Consider the following 23,776-nt stretch of genomic DNA (forward strand, 5'->3'; position numbering starts at 1 on the left):
AAAGATCATTTGGAAAACCTCATGAACATTGTTTTGCCTGGAAACCCACCACAAACATTGGTGTTTGCTTGGTCTGCAATGGCTCTTTGTTTTTCTTTTTATTGTGGTGGAAAAAAGGCTGTCAGGCAAATGTACGCAGTGATAAGTCTTATGCCTCTAATATCTTACTGGGTTAGAGTTGCTTCCTCTGGGCAGGGGTTGCTTCCTTTTTAAACCTTTATTCCCAGAGTTAAGCTCTAGAGCTGCCAATATGTTTGGTTGTGTATTTAAATATCACGCTGAAACGTGGTCTTCAACGCTGAGCAGTGCGGCAGAACGGAGCCGACCACATAGCAGTCAGGTGGTAAAACACAGACGACCGAAGGTCGAAATGCGGTTCCTATTTACAGTAGAGTTGGAGATTAACCACTGTCCGGGGAGTGGAAGTCAGAGGCTTCCGGTGGCAGCGCACACATGTCAGGTAAAGGGAGCGTGGATTTTCGTATAAATAACGACTCAATGTCTAGGTGGCTTTTATTGCTGTGAAGCCCGAAGTAGGTGTTCCTTGACCTTCTTTGGAATTATCCCCAAAATTGAGATTTTGAGATTTTACTAAATTAAGAATAAGACATGAAGAATTTTTTTTTCACAATTTAAATTTTCACAGTCACTAAGCTTTTTAAGTAGGTACATAGGGTGGGTAGAGGCATACGGTAGGCGAAGAGCTAGTACAAGAATGCTTTCCTTTCTGTTTGACACATCTGGACCCTGCCTCTGCTTTCCACCTGACAAGTAACGATGGCGGAGGTCATGAGGTCATACTGTGCAGTTGGCACCTAGTCCTTCCTGATCGGTACCAGTCCTGGACCAGGGTTTCTGTGAGCACTTCATAGGGAGTTGTCACTCAAATAAATGGCCCCCAGAAGGCTACATATGTAGAGTCAGCATGGAGGATGGGGGGGCTTGTGGCACCTAAACCGGGATGTCCTCATGCCTGCTGAGTGTGGATTGTAGCTACAGAGATGCAGGTAAAACTCAGTGGAGAGCCATCCCACTGGAGAAGAACCAGAAGACCGCTCTTGTGGTGAGTCATACCGCCTGTCCCGAGTGTCCTAATCACAGGTCTCAACCATAGTTCCCTAGTCCAGTAGCAACAATAGCCCCAGACAATTGGACAGAAGTTAAAAATCTGGAGCCTGACCTCAGGTTACCAAAGTCTGAAACACAGATGGAAAGAGAAAAACTCAGAGAAGCGCTTTCGACCTTATGTCAGCCATTCTCAACCTTCCTGGGGCTACAGCCCCTTCATATACAGTTCCTCATGTTGTGGCGACCCCGAAGCATAGGGCAATTTTGGTGCTGTTATAGATTAGATGTAAATATCTGATATGTGACCGCTGAAGGGTTGCCACCCACTGCATTAATCCCCCTCGGTGATCCGGAAGTAGGCTCAATTTAGAACCATCGCTTCAAGTAAGTCTGGTGCCCTGGTGTGAAAAACTTGGTCTCCAACCTGTGGTGCTATTGGGGGGTGGGGAGGGGCCTAATGGAAAGAAGTTAGGTCATTGAAGGGGAGGTTGCAACCTCGGGCTCTTTCCTGGCTCTTCCCTTTCTGGCTACATCATAAACAGATACCCTCCTCACTGTGTAGTGTCCTTCTGTAGTACATGGTATAGTCACAGGCCCACACAGCGAGGGCAAGTCACACTGGACTAAAACCGTTTCCTCCTCTGAAGGCCAGCATTGCTAGAAAGCTGACTCACGTAGAAAACTATGACAGCAGTTGGGACTCTGAGTATTAGAAAACTGCCAGAGCTGGGTGGTGGTGGCATAGGCTCACCTTTTACCCCAGCACTCGAGTGGCAGAGATGGGCAGAGCTCTGTGAGTTCAAGGCCAGCCTGGTCTACACAAGCTACACAGAGAAACCCTGTCTTAAAAAAACCAAAAAAAAAAAAAAAAAAAAAAAAAAGAAATGAAAAGAAAAAGAAAACTGCCTGAAACCGTCTCCTCTTGTGGAGAGCCATTCATTGCCATTTTTGCTGTTAACTTCTTTTGCCAAGTTTAAATGGTCTTGAATGGCCTGGTCTAATACGGGTCTGGGCCCTGATTGAGCAAAAGGTTGCTATTTTAGTCTTAATGCCTGCATGGTTAAATGACTAATCAGCCAGGCATGTGACTGCTCAGGCCTTTAGGTTTAATTGAAACCTTTATTTTTGCCAGAGAAACATTTGAAAAGGTAAAACTGAAAGTTGAGGAAGTGCCTGTGAGTGGCCTTTGTTGGCACTGCGCATTTTCGTTTCAGTGGACTCTCTGCTGCCCTTGTTAGCGGCTCTTTGGAATCACTTGGGATTTAATTGAAGGGAAGGGTGCTGGCAGCGTGAACTGGTGTGACAAGGTCACAATGGCTGTCTCTCTTTGCACCTTACTTCCCCGATTGCTCAGGACTTCAAGTCTTCCTCGACCTAAACTCTACTTGGCTGCTGGGGCTGCTGCAAAGAAAAGCCCACTGCTTAACAGCAGGCGTTTATTTTCTCCCCATTCTGGAGGCAGGAAGCCCGTGATCAACAAGCTGGAATGTGCATTTTCCGGTGAGGGCTGTCTCCATGCTCCATTCCTGTCCTCATATGGCCTCCCCTTCTGTTTGTGGAAAAGTCAGGACAGCTCCAGCTCTCTGGAGTGTCTCCTTATTAGGCCACGGGTCTCCTGGGACCAGGGCTCCGCCCTCTGACCTCCTTTATCCTTAACCACTCCCTAAGAGCCCTTCCTCCAACTGGAGCCACCCCGTGGAGTTATGACTGCAACATAGGGACTCTGGGGTCACAAATACTCATTCTGTATTTCCACCTCTGTGAAATGTCTCCCGAGCAATTGAGAGTAATTACCCTGTCAAATAATAACTGAACGCTTAGGAGCGGCCATCAGGATCGCTGGATTCAGGATGGAATGGAGTCGGCAGAACTCTGCTCTGGATTTCTCAGTGTCCATTTTCCTTCTTTCTTTAAAGATGTGTGTGTGTGTGTGTGTGTGTGTGTGTACATATATATGTATTTGTATATATATATACATATATACACACACATATATATAAACACATATGTTTATATATGTGCCTGTGGGGACAAGAAATGTTGGATCCCTTGGTACTAGAGAAACAAGTGACCTTGAATCACGCTATGTGGTTACTGGGAACTAAACTTGGGTCCTTTGAAAAAGCAATACGTTCTCTTTTAACCACCAATCCATCTCTCCAGCCCCATTATAATTCTTAAGGATGACCAGATGGCCACATCAGTTTCAAGTACCTATTCTACCATATACCTCTGTGAAAACGTCACCTTAGAAATGGTTTAATTTGAAATTTCCAGAACCCTGTCTTGTTCTGTTTGTTTGTACCCCAAGCTCTTTCTGGACCAGAAGGCCAGCAATGTGGACTTGAACTTTGGTACTGCACAGCAAGGCTTGGGGTATACATGTCTGACAGGATGAATGGAGAATAAACCTAGGATACAGGCATGATACATAGTGTGTGTCCTTCACTGGGAGGCCTGTCCTCAGAAAACTACATCCTTCATCCTACAAATAGAATTTCTAGTGGGAGGATGCTTTTTAGTTGGTGGGTACATGTTTCTAAATCTTAACTGGGTTAAACATGATATGAGTACCATGTAAAGACTTAATCATGGTAATGCACTATCAAATCATTTATTTTTAGAATTTATGAGATTGATCTGGATGCTGCTTTCTTTCCTCTTTTGGTGTTTGCTAAAGTTCTTATTCTTTGCGTGAGATGTACCACACTGGTACTGGTCTAATTAATATAACTCTTTTCTAATCTATTCCAAGTCCTCACCTCTATTTTTTGTGGACATTGAGTTTTTCCTCCCAAGCAAGTTTATATAGAAGTGAAGGTCAGATCTCTGAATTCTGTTTGTCTTGTGTTGGCTTCTCTGAGCTTTGTAGCTTCATAAATCATATGATGATTTATCCTTGAAAATCAGTGGGCATCATCTGGAGAGATTTTAACAGTCTCTCATTGTGGGGGCTTTACTTTTCTTAGACAAGATTTAAAAGTCCATCTAAGCCGGGCGGTGGTGGTACACGCCTTTAATCCCAGCACTCAGGAGGCAGAGGCAGGCGGATCTCTGAGTTCGAGGCCAGCCTGGTCTACAAGAGCTAGTTCCAGGACAGGCTCTAGAAACTACAGGGAAACCCTGTCTCTAAAAAAAAAAAAAAAAGTCCATCTAGCCTAGAAGATGTAAGACTTTTGGGTTTTGTATAGTTACCAGCAAATGAAAGATGTAATAATAGTGACATATGTATTACGACTGATTATCTTACCCTACTCTTAGGAGGGGCAGCTAAGATAAGCATATTTTCAGTTTAAAAAAGTATGAGATCTGAATATGGTGAGCATTGCTTTTAAATAGTTTAGTTGACTAAAACATAAGGCTCAAAAATCTTCAAAAGAAGGTAAAAGATTCTAAAATTTTACAACGAATAGCCCAGTTATATGACTATATAATGTGTAATATATGAGGGTGGTTCAAAATTACTGGTCAGAGTCAAGAAAAGCTAATGTAAAATAAATTAGATACATTCTTTCAGTGGCAACTATCCAACAATTAGTTTAAATTAGCTATATGAAACACAAAGAGAGTTCAGAAGAAAAGACAAATAAATGTGTAAAGGGATTGGAAATTTCAAGAAAATAAGAAAAAAAGGTTTTTAAAAAATCTTGAAATAAACAGATAAAAGTACAGAAAAATATAATGGCTAAAATCTTAGAAACTTTATGGTAAGATGAAAGGTATTTGGTGAAAAATGTATAGAAGTCATCTAAAGTGAGTCCCAAAGACAAAAATAGAAAAGAACTTCTTATGACTTCAGGGTCATGTGACCTGACACTATTTGCGTCATCTTTGACATGGAGAAGAGACATGTTAAGAAAAACATGTTTGGGGAGTCTTAGAAATTTTCAGAAATTGGTCTAAAACAGGAATGTAGAAATCAAAGATTATAATTAATGAATCGTTTTTTGTTTTTTAAAATAAAATGTTGCTAGGAGTGTTCGCTGAAGTCCACACGCCAGGAGGAAGTCTCAGTGTCAGCCAGATGCAAAGGAAACGTCTGTTGGAGCAGAGTGTGCGAGTAGCTGACGGGGGAATGACAATATCTTTTTCATGGTGAAAATGTACTCTGTCAGCCTCAACTTCCACATTAAAAAATAATAACATGCTTCTTAAAATGAAGACTAATGAGGAACACTTCCAGAAGATTAAACACAGAGAATTTAGCTCTGTCGTACTAGAAATGCTCAAATGGAGTTCTGCCTGGAGGGAAATTCTACCAGACGGAAGCAGATTTACTAGGGAGAAAAGACAAATAGAGGACATTGTTATTATGCAGTTTAACTTTTTTATTGATTGAATGCAGTCTTTTAAAAAATACCAAATATTAATTGCTGGAAATAATGGGCATTAGGGCACATTCATTTCTAAATATAATCACTGGCTCATGTTTGCCCCCCCCCCACTGCCCTCCCTTATATCTCCTTAAAGACCTTTTCTTTACTTTTTAATTATGTGAAATCAACCAAATGTTTACACATAAATTAATGACAATGTATTGTATAGTTTACATCCCTGGTAGAAATAACTGTTAGACCATAGCTGTAATCTATAAGTGGTTTATAGTCTGAAGCAGCTCTTATATCAAATGATGATAATAGTACATACTAGTTGTTGTGAGAATATTTACCACCAGCTTAGCCATGTGGAAAACAAGACGAGAATCCCTCTAAAATTAAAAATATCCAGTAATTCCACTACTGAATATACGGACGGGAAAGAAAGTCAGTCTGTTGAAAAGACAGGTTTGCATCGCTGGCCGGTACAGCCCTGTTCACCACAGTTAAGAAATGGGAAGAAGTGCCTGGCACCAGGTGAGGCAATGAAGAAAGGATGCTGCGTGTGTGTGCACTGGAATAGTGTTCATCCATACAAACATCCTGTCCTTCGCGGCAGCGTGGATGGAGCAGGCAGCCCTTCTTTTAGTGAAATAAGCCAGGCACAGACGAACAAGTACCTTGTGATTTTGCTCTCAAGTGGAATCCCCAAAAGCTGAATGGCCGTGACTGAAGTCTGCAGAGAGTCAGGTTAGGGGAGGGACGGGAGACCCTGGTCAAGGACTTTATGGTTAGAGACATGCCGGACCTTCTGGTGTGCACAGTAGGACACCTGCATATAATAGTAATACACATTTCAGGATGGACCTTTAGAGTTTCCACCATACAGAAGTGACAGATAGTTAGGCTTCAGCTCGATTTGAACATTATGTACTATATATTTCAAAACATCACATGGTGCTTTGCTAACACATGCGAATTTTATATATTTGTGTATGAATTAAAGACTTTTTTTTTTAACCAGGAGTGCATACTTCAGTTTTTATGGCAACAATTAGAAGTCCAGAACAAAAGGAACACCTAGGGACTAGGAATACAGTTCAGCTGTAACAGTGTGTGCCTACCACGTGCCAAGCCTTGGAATTAATCTCCGTCCAGGTGCAGGAGCCATGTTTGGAGTCATAGTGCTTTGGGGTTGGAGGGAGGATCAGAAGTTCAAGGACATCCTCAGCTACTATAGCACATGTAGGGCTAGCCTTGGCTATATGAGACCCTGTCTCAGTAATAACAGCAAAAATAAAACAGGCCAATGAAAATACCCGAAGATGCTAAAGTGATGCTGAGTGATGCTGAGTGAGGAGGTGGGATCCTGAATGGAGAGAGGGATGCTGAACCGTTCTGACACAGGCATCCTTCCTTAGATAACTCTCCTGTTCTCTCTGGCTTATGTTTCTGTGAGTTCTGTCAGCCTGATTCAGCCAAGATTAAAGATGATTTGCGTTCAGAATTTTCTCTGATTTGTATGCAGTGAACATCAGGCAGTGATTGGAGCAGAAGGCATTTCAGATGCTTCACTGCTGCTGAGTCTGATACCCAAGGACGGGCTTGTAAACAAGACATTATCTGTCAATGAGTCCTCAGCCTTTGGAAACATTTTAATAGATAAATGACACAACACCCCAAATGTGTTCTGAGTCAGCACCATCGTCTCATAACCTGGACCATTTGTTTCAAGGTTATTCTCAGGTACATCTTACCAGCAGGGTGGTGATAACTGAGGATGCTCGTCAGCTAATGGCAGTGGCTACGGCACTGAAGCCACCAACACACAGATGATCCCATTTTCTTGGTGACTGATTTTCATGGGCTTCAGAAAAAAATCACCATATAAATGGAGCTGTGACTCTCAGAGCAGTAGAGAGGGGTGTGGATGATACAGGCCATGTCTGTGATGTGTCACATAAAACTGTCCCGTGGCAGCAATTGCTTATGTTTCAGGGTGGGTTATCTGTCAAGGCAAAATGTAGCCAGGACAGCACTGGCGAGCAAGGGACTATGAGTAAATGGCAGAGATCCTTGGAGTCTTAGAAACAGGTCTTAGTATCATAAGAGGTGCCTAAAATTCTGCTTCAGCCATCTCCCTGATGACCAGGAGTGTCATTCTTGGGGCCCTGCTTTTCCTCATTCCCCTCCTCCAGAGCAGTTTTGCTCAGCACTGCAGGATTGGCTATGTAATTTATGCAGGTTAATGCAAAATGAAGGCACAGGGCGCCTTGTTCTGATCCCCTCAGGCCTCTGAACTCCCCTCCCACTAACACACTCTGTCTGCCCTCCCTGTTTTTCCTCTGGAGGCCTGAGCCCACCATCTTTTCCACTTCCTACTTCTCTACAAAGGATTGCACAGTTCGTTGTCTGAGCTGTTTCCTTCGGGCTTTATTTTGCCCACAACAGAGAACACAAAAACCTCAGTCCAGTCTGATATGAACAAAGGAGAGATGACTTACTCTCTGTCTTGTTCTGTCATTACTGTCTTGCGCACTATTCTCAAGCTGTAGCTCAGGTCATATTAATATTTTTGACAATCATATCACATTGATTCATTTGGTTATATCCATGTATCTCCATTTCTTCCCCCTGTTGAATGTGGCTGCTGATAAAGTGCTTCATGAGTCTTGTCAAGATTCTATGCATTAATATTATGTTTAAGCAGGTGGATTCTACATATCTGTAATCCTAGCACCAAGGAGGTGGAGGCAAGAGAATCCTAAGCTTGAGACCAGCCTAGGATACATGGAGATACCCTGTGTCAAGCAAAATAAATTGAAACACAATGAAGTCAAACAAGCAAAACATATTTTAAATGTTTAGAATGAGACCGAGGACACCGTAAATGCTCAACAAATGTTTGCTGCCATCACTCCTGTGACTGCTGCTGCTACTGAAGTGAGAACCCTAATTGTGACGATGGTCAGTCACGATTCCCCATGCATTAGCCTTGAGCTTTATTGTCATTTCGAGCGTAGATTTGGGTTATTAAATATCTTGTTAAACTTTCACCATGCACACATACTCTGTGTCTCTCTAGGTTTGGGGTTACTGAGCTCTAACAAGCCTGTCACCTGTGGGCTCCAGCAGGTCACATCCCTGTTCAGTGTTGGGATGGACAGTTCCTTGAATATACACGCAATAGACAATTTAAATGCCTCTTTAGATTGGCACCAACGGAATAATTTGTTTCAAAGGAGGTAGAGACTCACCTAGCAAGAAACTTGTGGAATCCACTGTCACCCAGCCTGGCACTGAAGCCCTAGAGAAGAGAGATTCTATGTATGGAGACAGCATTGGCAAGGTCTTTGCTTTGGGATTCAGACTCTCCTGTCCCCCAGTGGCCTCTGCGTATTCTCTCAACATCAGAAAAGAGCTTAAAACAAGCAAGAACTCTCTTAAGTGCAGTCGGTCTCTGTCTATGAGTTTCAGGTTTTAATATCTCAAGGTTCATAACTTTTGTTTGCCAGTCCACAGAGACAGATACAAAAGTAACTCAGTTTACTCAGGAGTGTGGGGGAGGGGAGGGTAGATCCTGAATTCAAGGTCTGCTTGAGCTAAGGGACAAGTTCAAAGTCAGCGCAGGTAACTTAGTTCAAAGGTAAACGTGCCTGGGCTACGGCTAAGTGGTAGAGCACTTATCTAGAATGTGTAAAGAAGGGAATGACTGGTTCTCCAACAGTTTTTGTATTGTTAAGGATGGAAACCTTGTTCCTGCTCTTGTGGTACTACTCTCTGTTATGGCGGAGGTAACTGCAGAGGGACAGAGCTGACGAGAAGTTGAGTGGACAAACTCCGGGAGGTGCCTCTTGTCATTGCAGTGACAAACCTGAGACAGAGCTGGGAGGAGGGTCACTCTGGTGGGTAGACCCCACACAGTGAAACAGCAAGGCAGGCTGAGTTGGGCACCTTTTCCGATTTTCTTTTCCAGTTAGAATCCTGGTTGAGTTCCCCAGTGCCCCCTGAACCATGGGTATCACGAGTCCATCCTGGTCTTTCATCCCTGTGACCGGGTCAGAGTTGGACAATGGCATGAGGTACATGGTATAGGACTGAAACCAAATCAGAGAGATTGCATGATCTGCCCACTGAAAAAACTTCTTCCCTTTCTGTTTCAGTGAAAAGAAGAGAGAGAAGTAAGTGTTTTGACTCTCTCCTAAACAAGGAAAGCAGAATATATATCCTGTCTTCCTTAATCTGAGCATTGTTGTACCATTGTTCCCCATCCCACCTCCAGGGGCAGTAGCTCACTGACCTTCCTGTTTGTTTGTTGTCTATGGATGGCTGCTTCTGAATGTGTCCAAGGTCTTGGGGAATAAAAAATATAAGGAAATATCTAGCATTTTCATCTGGAAGTATTAATTTCTTATTTGGTGCCTTGGTTAATGAACCATTTTTTAAGCGAGCCGTCCTAACTCTCTTTGCTATCACCTTTTCTATTTCATGAGCAGTTGTCACAGCCTTCACGTCTCTTATCTGTATTGTTTGTTCTGTATTGCCCTCAGCTCTTGATTGGCAGCTCAAAGTCAGGGAGTGACCTTATCTGTCTCATTTTCAGTGCCTTGAAAATGCAGGTGTTTAGTAGCTATTGCCTGAATGAATAATCAGACTTGGTAACTGTTTTAAGGGCATCAGCATAGAAACTATGCATTTTAGCAATTTTTAATAAGCATATACTTATATTTATTTTAAGTATATGTGTGAAGGCGGTACCAATGGAGTCCAGAAGAGGACATCAGATCCCCTGTAACTGGAGTCCTAGGCAGTTGTGTATGACTCAACGTGGGTTCTAGAAACCAAACTCTGGTCCTCTGCAAGAACAGCACATGACCCTAACTGTTGAGCCATCTCTCCCTCCGGCCCCCTCACCAACACTTTTAAGTTGTTTTGATTTTCATAAAGCTGTGAACAAAGAGCCCATGATTCCCGCTCTTTAGAAGAGGAAAGCAAACAAGAGAGTAGGAGGGAAGTGAGGGAAGGAAGGCCAAGAGAGTCATCCAAGACATTAAATTCTACGGTGGGAATTCAGATTGAGTCATGCAGAGTGTCTGGCTTGTTAGGTTCGGTGGGCTGTGACATTAGATTGACCTGCAGAGGTGAGTATGAAGGGAGCTCCAAACAATGTGACAGTGAACCAAATCCCTAGTGGAGGAATGTGAGTGGGTGTGGAATGGAAGAGGCACGGTAGGTGTAAAAGAGAGTGGCAAGGAAGAGAGTGGGGCACACAGATGGGAGTTCCATGAAGCACGGCTTTGGAAGCCAAGGGAAGAAGTTTCTCAGTTACTGACAGTCATCGGAAACCAGCAAGCACCTTGGAAAAAGGAATGAAGCCATCATGATTTGGGTTCTTCAAAGGTCCATGCATCCAGATTATCATTGTCAATTTCTCTGACTTCATTCTGAGGGTTCTTGACCCTTTACTCTCTCACCACTTGGACCTCTGTAGTAGTACAGGCTTCTCCCAAGTGAGAAATAGCAACCACGAAAATACTACAAACACTGACTGTTTTTCTTTACTAGTCAGTAATCTAAGCATCAGAAAATAACTGGAAAGTAATGGCTGAATGACTTTAGGATCTTACTATTAACCCATAAGTTTCACTATAAATCATAGAGCAGCATCCCTGATACTGCCAGTCTCATTAGTCACCTTGCTTCAGGAATATCATTCCTCCTCTATCTATGTCCTGAAGTACATGCCAGCATCCACAACCAAGCATTACTTATATAATTTACACAGATCTGAACTCCAGTCCTCATGCACAAGCATGCATTTAATTGTTGAGTGTTCTCCCCAGTCCCGAGGAGTGACTTTAACACTCCGCTGCCTGGCTCTGGGAAGTTTAATATTGTTCCCCAGCTCTACAGACTTACTTTAACTCTGTTTGTATCCATTCCACAGGGCACTCTACTCTTCGTCTTTGCTTTGAATTAGAAAGTTCTCCTTGATGCCCACGAGCAAGCGTGCAAATGCTTCTGTTGTCAGTGCATATCTCAGTGGGTTTTCACGAACTGGACACACCCGTGTGAACACACCCATGTGAACACACCCATGTGAACACACCCATGTGCGTGGCATCGCACTGGTCTTCCCATCACTGAATGACTTGAAAAATCTTTCAGGTGCGCAAATCTAGCCAGACAATGCAGCGTCCACTTCTGCTTCTAAGAGGATGCTCTGGCTGGCTTTCCCACACACTCTGGGTTAGATTGTTTCTTATATGAAAGTTAGAAGCAGCTTACCTATTTTTGTTCCAGAGCAGCGTGTGGGAACAATACTGCAAGCCACAGTGGATGCTGGCTTTTCCTCCAGCCTCTTTCCTTCGGCTTCTGTGACTCTGGACCTTCCTGAATTCCATCCAATCCCTTCAGAGTGTTGTTTAGCTCACTTTCTGTCAATAGCCTGAATGCAGGATTTCCTAAGAGCCCATTAAGACCCCAGCTCTCCTCCTTTCACACTTTCCCACTCAGTCTTCCCTGGTCCGTTTCATTCCCACACATCAACAGCGTGATTCAACCCACTAGAAGATGTGCTTATCTTTCCTCCCAAAGCTTTTTCCCTACGCTGTGGTTTCTATTTTGCTTGTATCACTCAGTTACCCATGTAAGAAATCTTCAAGATTTCCCTGGCCTATTTGCCAAATCTCGCTCATTTTCACACTACCGTAGCCTTGTCAGATGGTGGCTGTCCCTGTGTTGATGGTCCTACATGGACATAGCATGAGAAAGATGCCCAGGAACCTGTTCATTAGACTTCTTTCCAGAGGTGTCACCACCAAACAGCTGCACACAAATTACTCGATTGCCTTACTAGCAAGTCTCTGTGCTTACAAGTCGATCAACCCAGACTTTCCCATCCAGCTCTGGCTCCAGCATAGTCACTAAAATGGCATGTATCCTTCAGGGAAGCTTAAATTCCTTCACTGAGCCTCACAATGACGATGAATTATTTCCTCACTTCAGAGGCAACAACTCTAAAAACATACATAAATAAGAACTTAAAAGCTAAAACCACTCTGCCAAACATTCTAAATCATTTTTACACACCATGATTCATTCCATCCTTGTTGATGTAATCCCCATGGCAACGTCATATTTTGGAGACGTATGGGCAAGTTCTGACTAAGTGATTCATCTCAGGTCTTTACTGCTGCATGAAAGCCAGGATCCAAATCTAGCACTCTGAAATTCGAATGTCAAACTTTTAATGTTTTGCTAAGTATATAGTGAGTTGTTTATATATTTCTCCGTCAGAATGCTGTAAGCTTTTAGGAAGCTAAGAATAACTCCATATTCTTATCCCTGCAAACATACACAGGCCTACATGATACACACTAGATGTGTCACACACATACACACGTGTGTGCATGTACACGCCCACATATACCTACTTTTGTGACTTTCACAACAATTTGTCAGTGAATAAGGGTAGATAATATATACAGGCATACCAAGATTCATTGAAAATGCACATGATGGTTTTATTATAAATATGAATACAAAAAAAGCAACTCTGTTGCTGTTCCTGTGAAATTTCCAAGCACAGAAGACAACAACATGACATCAGTGGCAGAATTTAGCAGTCTAGAAGAAGCTCACCAGTGAGACAAAGATAAATTTATGTAACCAAGAGGAATCCAGCCCGGAAAGGGTCCATCCTCAATTGCTTGGCTCTGACCATGTGGCAGTTGATCACAGCCTGGAAGATTATCTTTGGCAGGTGCTATTGCTCTATCAAATCCAGACATCTTTCCTCCATGACTGGCCTTTTTCTCAAATGGGGTCCCTGGAATTTCTGGCTTCCTTGGCCATTAAGAAGCCCTTTGGCTCCTGCGTCCTCCTCAGCCAGGACTGCTGAGGTTCTGTTGTCTCAGAGATTCTGTGAACCACAGAAGTCTCCTGCAACATCCTTTCCACAGTCATTTTTCTGCTTATTCCAATCAAAGGAAGATAGTGGCTTATAGTCAAGAAGCCTGTCCTCTCCAGTTCAGGGTGATCACCGAGCAGTGGCCTAACCTCCACAGTTCTGTTTATTTTCAATTTAGTAATATATATATATATATATATACATATATATATATATATATACATATATATGTATATATATATAGCCCCTCTATTTCTATTTATCCATTCAGTGCTGGAGGGTGTATTTCTGGGCAACAAAGACATAAGATGGTGTCTTTATTAGGTGGATCCTACTCCTCAGGGAATCTATAATTCTTTGAGGTTTTGTTGTAGGAAACCAAAGGATATAATACATGTGTTCTAGACAAGGCAGGTCATTGAAAGCAGTGAACAGCTACCTTCCTGAAATATTGCCAAGCAATCAAAGAGGAGACTTCACTGCCGCTCAAATGACCAACAATTAATACAGAGTCAGTGATAAATATTACCCAAAGTCAATATATTGTGTTTTCTCTTTTGTTACACTAGAACCTAATGGGGGAGGAAAATTGTCCAAATACCCTAAGATGGTATATAATACTCAGACAATCATGGGATGAAAACAGATGTGTTTTAGAAACAGCACAAAGAAAAGAGCTCAAGAATCACAGTCAAAACACAAAAAAGAGGGTAAACAATTCTGCAAAAAAGTATCCCAGAGAAAGTTTGAGAAAAAGAGGCCAAATCCAAGATATGTCTGTTCCTCATTTTCCTATTAACCACAGGGATGGGTGCAAGTAGGTGTGGCTCTCCAATCTTTCAAAATATATCATGAGTTTATCACAAATATTGTGTGAGCAGTGTGTAATCTTCTTAGTGAATAGAGAAGTTGTTCACTTTGCAAAAAAATAGTAATAATTCAACTAACGGTAGCATTGTTTTACCTTCTCTTTAGAACGCGAGTATCTGTGATGTCTGCCAATTGAGAACAGAAATATTTAAAAAACAAAAGAATCTAATGGAGAGAGCTCTCTGTAAAACTCAGCGAGATGTATCAACAAAAGGGAAGAGAGTATTGTCTCAATTGTCACTTTGTTGTTTCTGCTCCCTTCCTGTTCCTCACAGAAACAGAATGAATACTTAAAAGCAATGGTAATGATTGCAAACTCCAGTTGCCACTAATGCTTTGAATAGGCTCTTTTATAGAGCAGAAAAAAAAAAAAAAAAAAAAAAAAAAGCAAGCCGCAAGCAAGCTAGATGATATAATTAGAGGATCGGAGATGAAATACTTATTGGATGACTTTAAATACCTTGTCTTAAAAATCCACATTCGAGTATTGCTGTGATGTAGATCTTAGAAACTACATGCATTGAAAGCTTGTTTCCCAAACGATAGCACTGTTAGATGGTGGTGAGAACTCCAGGAGGGAGGAGCTAGCCGAAGGGCATAGGTCCTTGGGGCTGTACTCTTGCTTTGCACCATAGAGTCTCCCCCTTTCTGCATTCAGGCCATCTTACGATGAACAGCTTTGCCCCACCAAACCCTTCCCGTCAGGTTCTTGTTTGCTGTGTCCCCAAATCAACAGAGTGGTCACGAGTAAACCTCTCCAACTTTGAACCAAAATGATCGTGTCCTTCTTTGCATGTTTATCTCGGCTATAAGAAAACCAACACAACCAGACGGTGGGGGTGCACACCTTTGATCCTAGCACTTGGGGGGCGGAGGCAGGTGGATCTCTGTGAATTCAAGGTCAGCCTGGTCTACAAGAACTACTTCCAGGATAGCTAGGACTGTTACACAGAGAAATCCTGTCTCCAAAAACAAAAACAAAAACAAAAACGAACACAAGTATCTGCTTATCAGAAGCACTGAGTCTAAAATGTCATACATAAAAATATGCCATGACATACACACCTATTATAGACGCATGGCAGGACACAAGAGTGATAATCAGCTCTCTGTTGAAGCCAGACTGAGGAGACAGACATTCCTTTCACCCACATTTCGCAGATTTGAATCTTAGATACGGTGCATGATCTGCATAAGGTGTCATCACTAGGAGGCAGTAGAGCCTGGATTCTGACCCCTTTGTGTGTTGGGTACTTTTTCTCAACTATGGTTCAACACTGTTGTCGCATGAGAACAGAGTGATTATATTCCTGACTCATGAGGCCTTGGCGTCATAGAAATATGGCGTACACTTTCCACCGTTCTCATTCCCATTGTCCTCTTCTGGAAGTGAAGTCCTGTTTTCTTTTGGTGATTTGCATTTTCTCATTTCATTTCTTAAGCAATTAGAGCTGAAAATTGTCCCCATCTGACCTAGCACCCATTATGTAAGAGTAGGCATGCTGCCGTCTTTTAAATTCTGATGTCAGATAGGGCCAGTTCCCTACTATTTGGATGGCAGGAATGGAAAAAAGGAATGCGAAACCCTGAACTATAGAATTTCTCTTTTTAAGCAGCAAGGCTTCTTTGGCTTTCCTTGAAGTTCATACAAAGTGTCTAACTCTTTAGTGTATGAAGACGGGCACAAAAGAATGCATCCACTCAAAGAATTTCATATGGGCTCCTTTTAGCAGAAATGTTTTTCAAAAATATTTGCTGTTATTGGTAAATTGACATTTTATTTAAGTGTGAAAATGAAGTGTATTTTAAATAATCACAGAAGCCTGAAATTTAAAGGTGATGTGTGGGTAGTAATGTTCTATACTCTATAGGAGAAGCAAAACAACAATCATTTTATGGCTTCTCTGTCACACAGTATTTAAAATTGAAGCAGGTTGAAACCATGTACTAGAGACAATGTCCAGCTAGTCACCATCTGCCACACAAAACAACCATTGGTAACTGGACAGGACTCCAGGGGCCAAGAGTTCAGGTTCGTAGTACCACTTAACAATAAACTCCAACCCATTTCATTCCCTTTAGCATCTAAGCAAATGTTCTAGATCCCTGATTGCTAAGAGGTTCCTACGTCTATGCAGTTCAAGCTGGGCATGGTGGTGCAAACTTGAATTTCAGCACTGGGAGGTGAGGCAGGGAATGGAGACACTGAGTCCAGGTCTTGTGATGTGTGCAAACAGCTGTCTTGTGGGCCTACCACAGCTGGCCTAGCTGCCCTGCTCTACCTTCCCAGCCCTGAGGCACTGTGATTCTCCAAAACTGTGAGCAAAATAAACTTTTATTCCTTTAAGTTGTGTCTGTCAGTCATTCAGTCACCATGGCAGGGAGATTCAATAAGACAGTTCCAATGAACAGCTGAGTACCTCAAGTGAGAACTCTGTTGAGAACAATATACTGAAACCAAAATGGGAACTACTGGCAAGAAGCACCAATAGCTTCAGATTGCTGTTTTATTGATCTATTGTTGAAGTCCAGCTTAATCTAAGGTTTCCTTAGAGGCCCACGTGAAAGAATGAAGGGATCCTAGTTCTGTGTCTTGTCCAGGGGCAGACTGGGGAAGGCCCATCTTTTGACTGGAGCTGGGACATAGAAGGAATTAAGTTTCTAGTTCCAGAGAAGGTGACATTTCCCCCTTGAGAGAGTCCCAAGACTGCTGTGTGCTTGGCTTGTTGGGAGCTTGAGATAGACTGTGTTCCCCATTATGCAACATTCCTTTATTAGCTTCCTGTTGATTTTGTCCCATTGAATGATGACTTTCTATTGGCTCTGTCCCATTCTTTTTCCTCTTTGTAAATTGTATAAGATTCTGTACTTCTTACAATTCCCTTGGCACAAGTCATTGGCTTACACAAGATCTCCAGGTACCAAGTTTCCAGCCCTCATTATTTTTTGATCTCCATCCTTCCCCTTAAAGCCCTGTCACTGAAAAACAACCTGCTGGTCCTAGTCAATATGTGTTGATTCACTTGCGATAGGTTTATTTAAAAAATTTTGGAAGGTTGTTACAAAGTTACCTTTCACTCAACCCAAACACTATAAGGTTAGCCAAGTCACTCAGAGGATAGCCAGAATTGGTCTCAAACACTGTAAGGTTGGCCACTTCACTCACAGGGTAGTTAGAATCTGTCCTTCCTCCACCCCTCTGCGGGTGGCTGAAAATGGGTGATACTTAAACACAGAAATGCATCTCTTGATTTTGGTTTGTGAGTTTGAAAATCCTGAATAAATATCGATTTTAACAGATATTTTATGGAGGTGTTTCTTTTTCATCATATTGTGAGTTGCATTAATCAGTTGTACATGTTGAGCTCCACTTCCCATCTTTGAAGAGAATAAATATAAACTAGTTTTTGATCCATTGTACTTTTTCTGTATTGGTGAATTTGGTTATCATAAGTTTTCAGTGCTATTCTATCTGTATTTCATAAATTGATTGTCTCTGATTTCCATGGTTAAACCCCTGTCAAGTTTGCTAGGATGATAATGCTAGTCTCACAAAAAGAGTCCCATGTTTTTGATTTTTCTGTTTCCTGAAGATTCTTAAGTTATATTGATTCTAGCTTATTTCTTGTGTGTTTGATGATGTTTACCAATGAAACTATTTGGTTTACTTCTATTAAAAAGACTTTAAATTATAAATTTAGATTTTCTACATACATAATTACTCATATTTATAATACTCTAGTTAGCTGGGCTTGTGTTTTTCTAGAAGTTTATTTCTTTTATATACGTTTTGAAATATGTTGGCACAGAGCTGTTGAAAATATCCCACTGTTACTATTTAATGTCCATAGAATTTGTCAGCTGTTTTCTTTTTAATTACTGTCTGCTTTTGTTTTTCTCATGACGGCTATTATGGAACCATCTTTTAATTTGTTATGGTAGCTTTATTTATAACTAAAATTGGGTAAAATAATCAGCTGCGGTATATCCATACAGTGGAAGACTGAGTGACTGAGAGCCAATGGCTCTCCAGAGAGTCACACTGAGTGGAAGCAGCCAGCTCTCAGATTCCACACATTACCTGACGTTATTCACAAACAACTCTTGAAATGATGAAATTAAACTAATGCGGTTGTGATTTGTAGGAGTCAAGGAAATTGGCAGGCAAGAAAAGAAAGTCAGAAAGTGGCTAAGACAGGGCAGAGTAAGGTCTTCATCTCAATGGGGCATGGTCTGTGGCTTTTCTGCATCAATGTTAGTAAACTGTTTATGAGATTATACTGTGGTTTTGTAAGATGTTTCTGTTGAGGGAAACGTTAACATTAAAAATCCTATAGGACATTACATACAAATTTGCATATACTCATATAAGATTTAAGAGTTATGCAAGGATAAATTTAACTCTATTATTTTCGTACACAGCCCCCTGAGAAAACGACTCTATTCTGTTTATAGTCTTCTTAGCCATGTCCAGCCCAAAGGCTGTGTTCTTTATCAACAGATGTTTTTCTTTTGTTTTCTGCAGTGGACAAATATAATATCTTGTCATAATATGTGTTTTGAGCATCCATTATGTTTAATCTATCTTTGAGACTCCTTCAAATAATAACTCAATTATCTGATTTTTTACATTGGTCATAATAACAACCTTATAGGTGGTTATGTTCTTGGTGATGAGTTTTTAATAAACAGGTGAGCAAATGAATATAACTTATCTACTATCCTCAATGGCTTGGTTAGGTAATTTATGTTTCTTATGCCTCTTGATGCCACTTCACTTTGCGGTCTGGATCCTTAGTGGAACACTTCACTGAATGCATATCTTCGCTGATTAATTAACGAGACCACTTTCCATCTTTGACTGCACAAATGATTCAGTGATCTGCCAAGTTACACCTATTACTTCCTGGTGCATCCCTTCTTCCTTTGCATGGATGTGCCTCACCTTTTCTTCTACAACCCAGAAGTAAGCTGCTTTCATGGGTGACTTCTATTCACCGACTTCTGTTCTGCCTGCCTGGCCCTTTAGGGCCACATCAAGCCATCAATACCTGTTTTCTGACATTAATAACATCAAGTGCTTCATTCTGAATATGCCTGAGAGAGGCTGCTTTTCTGGTGTTTCTCACACACCATGGTCATAAAGATGAGGTCTACAGGACATTTCTACATGGGTTCCAATGTTTACAGTGTTTTTATTTTCTTTTTTCTTTCTTTTTCTTTCTTTTTTTCCTTCCTTCCTTTTCCCTCCCTCCCTTCCTTTGTCCCTCCCTTCCTTCTTTCTTTTTTCTTCCTTCCTTCCTTCCTTCCTTCCTTCCTTCCTTCCTTCCTTCCTTCCTTCCTTTCCTTCTTTCTTTCTTCATTTCTTCCTTTCTGGAATTCTGATGGGAATGTATGCAAGGACTGACGAGAGGACATATTCAATTCACGGTATCAGTTTTATTTCCTGCAGGGTAACTTTTGTATGTGACCTAACTTAACTCATTCTTGATAGTGATCTTTTCCTGCAGTAGATCTTTTGATACCAAGTGCAGATCACATCTTCAAGCCTTACCCACCTGTCTTCCCTCCATGTCCAGACTCCTGAATTTCAAGTGTCCCCACAGTTGTGTTACAATTGAGTTACCAGCGACTGGAAGCTGGGCACAAGCTTCTGGTGCCACCTCCTGTGTGGTACTTCTTCAGCTGGCAAGCTGTCAAAATATAACCAATTATATGATAACTCCAATTATTATCTCTGTCGCTGCTGCCACCACTACTCTCTCACTTCTCTCTTCATGTTACCAGCACTCTTGAAAGGGAGTTTTATTGGACCTAATGTTGTAATACTCAGGGAGACAGCACAGGGGAGTGTCTCCCAATCAGCTCACTGAATGAGCATGGCCACCCTGCTTTTGTAGCTGGAAAGGGGGTGTCTGGACTAACCACAATGACTGTTGATGTCATTTTCTAGGACCAATTCCAGTCAGTCATTTGTTTGGGTAGATCATGGCTACTTGTTGGGCCAGTTACAGTCTTGTATCTCTTAGCAGGACTCATACTAGTTCCTTCGCCAAGGCCATTGCTCCTCTGGCAAAGGCAGAGAAGGTTTCAGGGTCATTTAGAGTTCATAGAGCCCTATGGGAGTAAGAAGTCTGGTGCAAATGGTTTCAAATAGCTCTTGCTGAGGCTATGCCTCGAGAGTCAGGGATGCTGGCTGAAATCTTTGTATAGTTGTCAAAAGATGTCCATGGCACGTTCTTGGTGGCGCTTGCTGCTCTAAGAGTAGTTGGGTTGGCTGTTCGAATGAGAGTCCTTTTACTCAGGTCAGCACAGGGTAATTCAGAGGCTGCTAATTAAGAAATCAAATCACCCATCCCCAGGGTGTCTGCTTATTCACAGAGAAATGAACATCAGAAGGCGGGCTTATAGTATAAACGTCAAGCTCTCATGATTAACGTTGACTTTAGCTGTGCTTTATACCTGCCTAGAGACAGCAGGCCCCCTCATCTGTCAGCTTGAACTGTCTCTCTGAGAAAGCATGCATATTCATTGTAGCATTGAAGAGATGGGACTTGTGTGTGCTGTGCGGAACGCTTTGTGTGCCTTACTTCATTACCTCCTCTCGGCTGCTTAGTGAGGTACATCTTGTCTCTGTGTGAAAGACTGATCCCTCCAGATGTGACAGATGGAGTACGATGCATTGTTCTTTGGGATTTGATGGGAACTACATAATTATCTAAACAGGATGGAAGAGTTCTGACTTGCCCCAGTCTTCTTTTCTGCTGAGATGGAGTAGACAGAACCTGGTTTATAGAAGACTCTTGTCTGCCAGGTTCCCTGAGGGATGGCAGAAACCTAATTCAGGAAAGCTAAGTGACTTAGTTAAGGTCCTAAAACTGGCAGAATCCCAACCTAGTCTCTCTGAGGTTATTGCCGCTACCTGCTACTTGACAACGTGATGGCCTTAGGTATGACTCTGTGGCATACTAACGCTTCCTGCTCTGCTAAGACATTGAGAATATTTCCCTCCTCCACTACAGAGTCCTGGCATGAAACATTGTCTGGATTTGAAAACCGCTTATCACATTTTCATGGATTCTCCTGTAACATTTCGCCAGCAGCAGTGAGACTTATAGCAGCGCCGACATTTCATTCTGAGCAGCAGCTTTTGGTCCTGCTGCAGGCTAAGACACATCCCTGGTGACCGTTGGCATTTCCAGGAAACCATCTCTCCCATCGGCTCTGCATGAGGTCGGTCCTTCACCTGCTTTCTCTCTGTTCTTACAACTTCACGGTGGGTGTGCTCATTTTAATTGGCTGTCATAAGTAGACACGAGTAGAGCGATTTTAGATTCCTTTGTCTGGGGGACCATCTCTTCCTTTATGTGCATTTCTGAGAGGGAACTGACACTTGGCCAGAGTGCCTGTCCTGGGCTGTCTCACTCCATTGGGTGCCATCTTTCCCTTAAGTCAAAAGGCTTCAAAATAGAGCACCCTTTCCTCATAGCTGATATTTTGGCCATAATTTCTAGGCCTTTAATTTCTATTACGCAGAAGGTGCCAAAAGTGCGGTCAGAGATGGCCCAACATGCAACTTGTGATTTTCTGTCTCTGTTATTGGTGGATCCCTGATGTACTCCCAAACTTAGGATCCTCAGCCAATTACAAAAGTTCATCTGTGTCTCCTAAGTGACTAAAACCAGTCTGAAGGTAAAGAGAATGAAATAAATATATTAAAAGTAGGACACAGAAATAACTAAACACTTTTCCCTCCATCCTTGAGGTAAGTGCATAAACAAAGACATAAAACCAATGACCCAGTTTTCCACTGTGCTAGGCAGCTTCTGTCTTTTCTGAATCTTCTGTCTGATGGTATCTGTTGGCTGCTGATCAAATCTCCGTGGCATCTCTGTCTTCTGTTTGCATCATGTTCAGGGCTCACCATTTCAGCTTCCCGCTCTCCTTTGGCACCTCCTCATACTATTCTTTAAAAGCAGTCAGAATTCCAAAAGGCGCTGGGACAAGGGTGCCCACTTCAACTGTGTCTTGTTTCTATGCTTCTTGATAAGTAAACATCAAGAGATCCAGGGCTCTGTTTATAAAGTGTCTGCAGTGACTGTCTTCCACTGGTATTAGTTATCGCTGGCTTCAGAGGGAAAACTAATTAAGTTAGTTCCCCGGGAGTTATTTGGGATGTTTCCTGAGAAAGAGCCGGTACTCTTTTAGTGCCGCTCTTCCTCTTCCTCTGGTTAAATGAGTCTCTCATCTTACGCTATACAATTCCATATTAATGCAACGGAGTGTGGCTCTTGTTTCTCTCCCTCCCCAGCCACTGTGCATATCCCATCGCTAAATACGGTTCTGTCTCCTTAGGCCGATCCCAGGGGTGGCTTTCGCAGGTCTGACTCTATTGCCAGCCTAGCAGTTCCCTCCCACACAGGACTCCACATGCTCCTAGCTTTGATGCTTATATGTCCCTCTGGCATTCTTGAGGTCCCCATCTTACTATGTCTGGTGTTCAGGCACTGAAATGGAGGCATGCTTTCCTCCTACTCCAAAGCGACCTTGAGGTTTGCATTAACTCATAAAACTTGCCTAGCTTCCTCTGGAGGTTGGCGTTTGCCGATGCAGAGAGCGCCAGGAGAGTTCCACATACCACTCCATAGCAAGTAACTTGTCACTTGCTACTTGTTTCTTGCTTCTCGGACTTGCTTTCAGTTACAACCTAAACCTCCCAGAAGCCCTCCAGTGGTGCTGACGGGTGCCAGGAGACGGGAACGCGTTCTGTTTTCTCAGTCATCTCCCTTCTCATACCTTCTGCGAATTGGAGTCTAAAAACATATGCAAAATGCTTTCCCCTTTAAGCTCACCAAAAGGAGTTCATATGTAGCTTGCAGACATCTGTCACAGGCCCACAAAGCCTCCTGTTACTGCGCTATCCTTGTGGACAGAGAAGGGAAAGAAAAAGAGAACCTTAGGGGAGAGTGCTTTTTTTTTTCTTTTTTAATTTTATTTTTCCATTCAAAATTTCCACTTCCTCCCCTCCTTACCTCTTCCTCCTGCTACCCCCCTCCCCTTTCTCTCTCCCCCTCCAGTCTTTAGAGAGGGCAGGGTACCCTGCCCTGTGGGAAGTTCAAGGCCCTTTCTGCTCCATCCAGGCCTAGGAAGATGTGCATCCAAACAGACTAGATCCCAAAAAGCCAGTACATACAATAGAAACAAATCCCAGTGCCATTATCAATGGCTTCTCAGTCAGCCCCCATTGTCAGCCACATTCAGAAAGTCTGGTTTGATCACATGCTCATTCAGTCCCAGTCCAGCTGGATTTGGTGAGCTCCCATTAGATCAGGCACACTGTCTCAGTGGGTGGACCAACCCCTCGTCTTGACTTTTGTTCATCTTCTCCCTCCTTCTGCTCTTCAACTAGACCTTGGGAGCTCAGTCCAGTGCGCTGATGTGGGTCTCTGTCTCTATTTCCATCCATCACTGGACGAAGGTTCTATGGTGATATTTGAGATATTCATCAGTGTGACAATGGGAAAAGGCCAGTTCAGGCACCCTCTCCTCTGCTGCCCAAGAACCTAGCTGGGGACATCCCTGTGGACACCCTCTAGAGCCAATTCTCTTG

General features: G+C 42.5%; 1 protein-coding gene across 4 annotated transcripts in view; it reads left to right on the forward strand.

Annotated features, from left to right (window-relative positions):
- The first annotated feature begins 411 nt into the window (after positions 1-411).
- Rgs7 (regulator of G protein signaling 7) overlaps positions 412-23,776 on the forward strand; it is a 270,718-nt gene continuing 247,353 nt past the window's right edge. For 2 of the 4 annotated variants that reach the window (XM_038349249.1, XM_038349250.1), the window contains exon 1: positions 434-1,063. In XM_038349249.1, the coding sequence (XP_038205177.1) occupies positions 962-1,063 (102 nt within the window). In that variant the 5' untranslated portion in view covers positions 434-961. Of the gene's footprint in view, positions 1,064-23,776 lie in introns of all 4 variants that reach the window. The other 2 variants (XM_038349253.1, XM_038349251.1) reach the window with 2 other exon arrangements.

The sequence above is a fragment of the Arvicola amphibius genome, chromosome 12, assembly GCF_903992535.2.
Source record: "Arvicola amphibius chromosome 12, mArvAmp1.2, whole genome shotgun sequence".
Lineage (NCBI taxonomy): Eukaryota > Metazoa > Chordata > Mammalia > Rodentia > Cricetidae > Arvicola > Arvicola amphibius.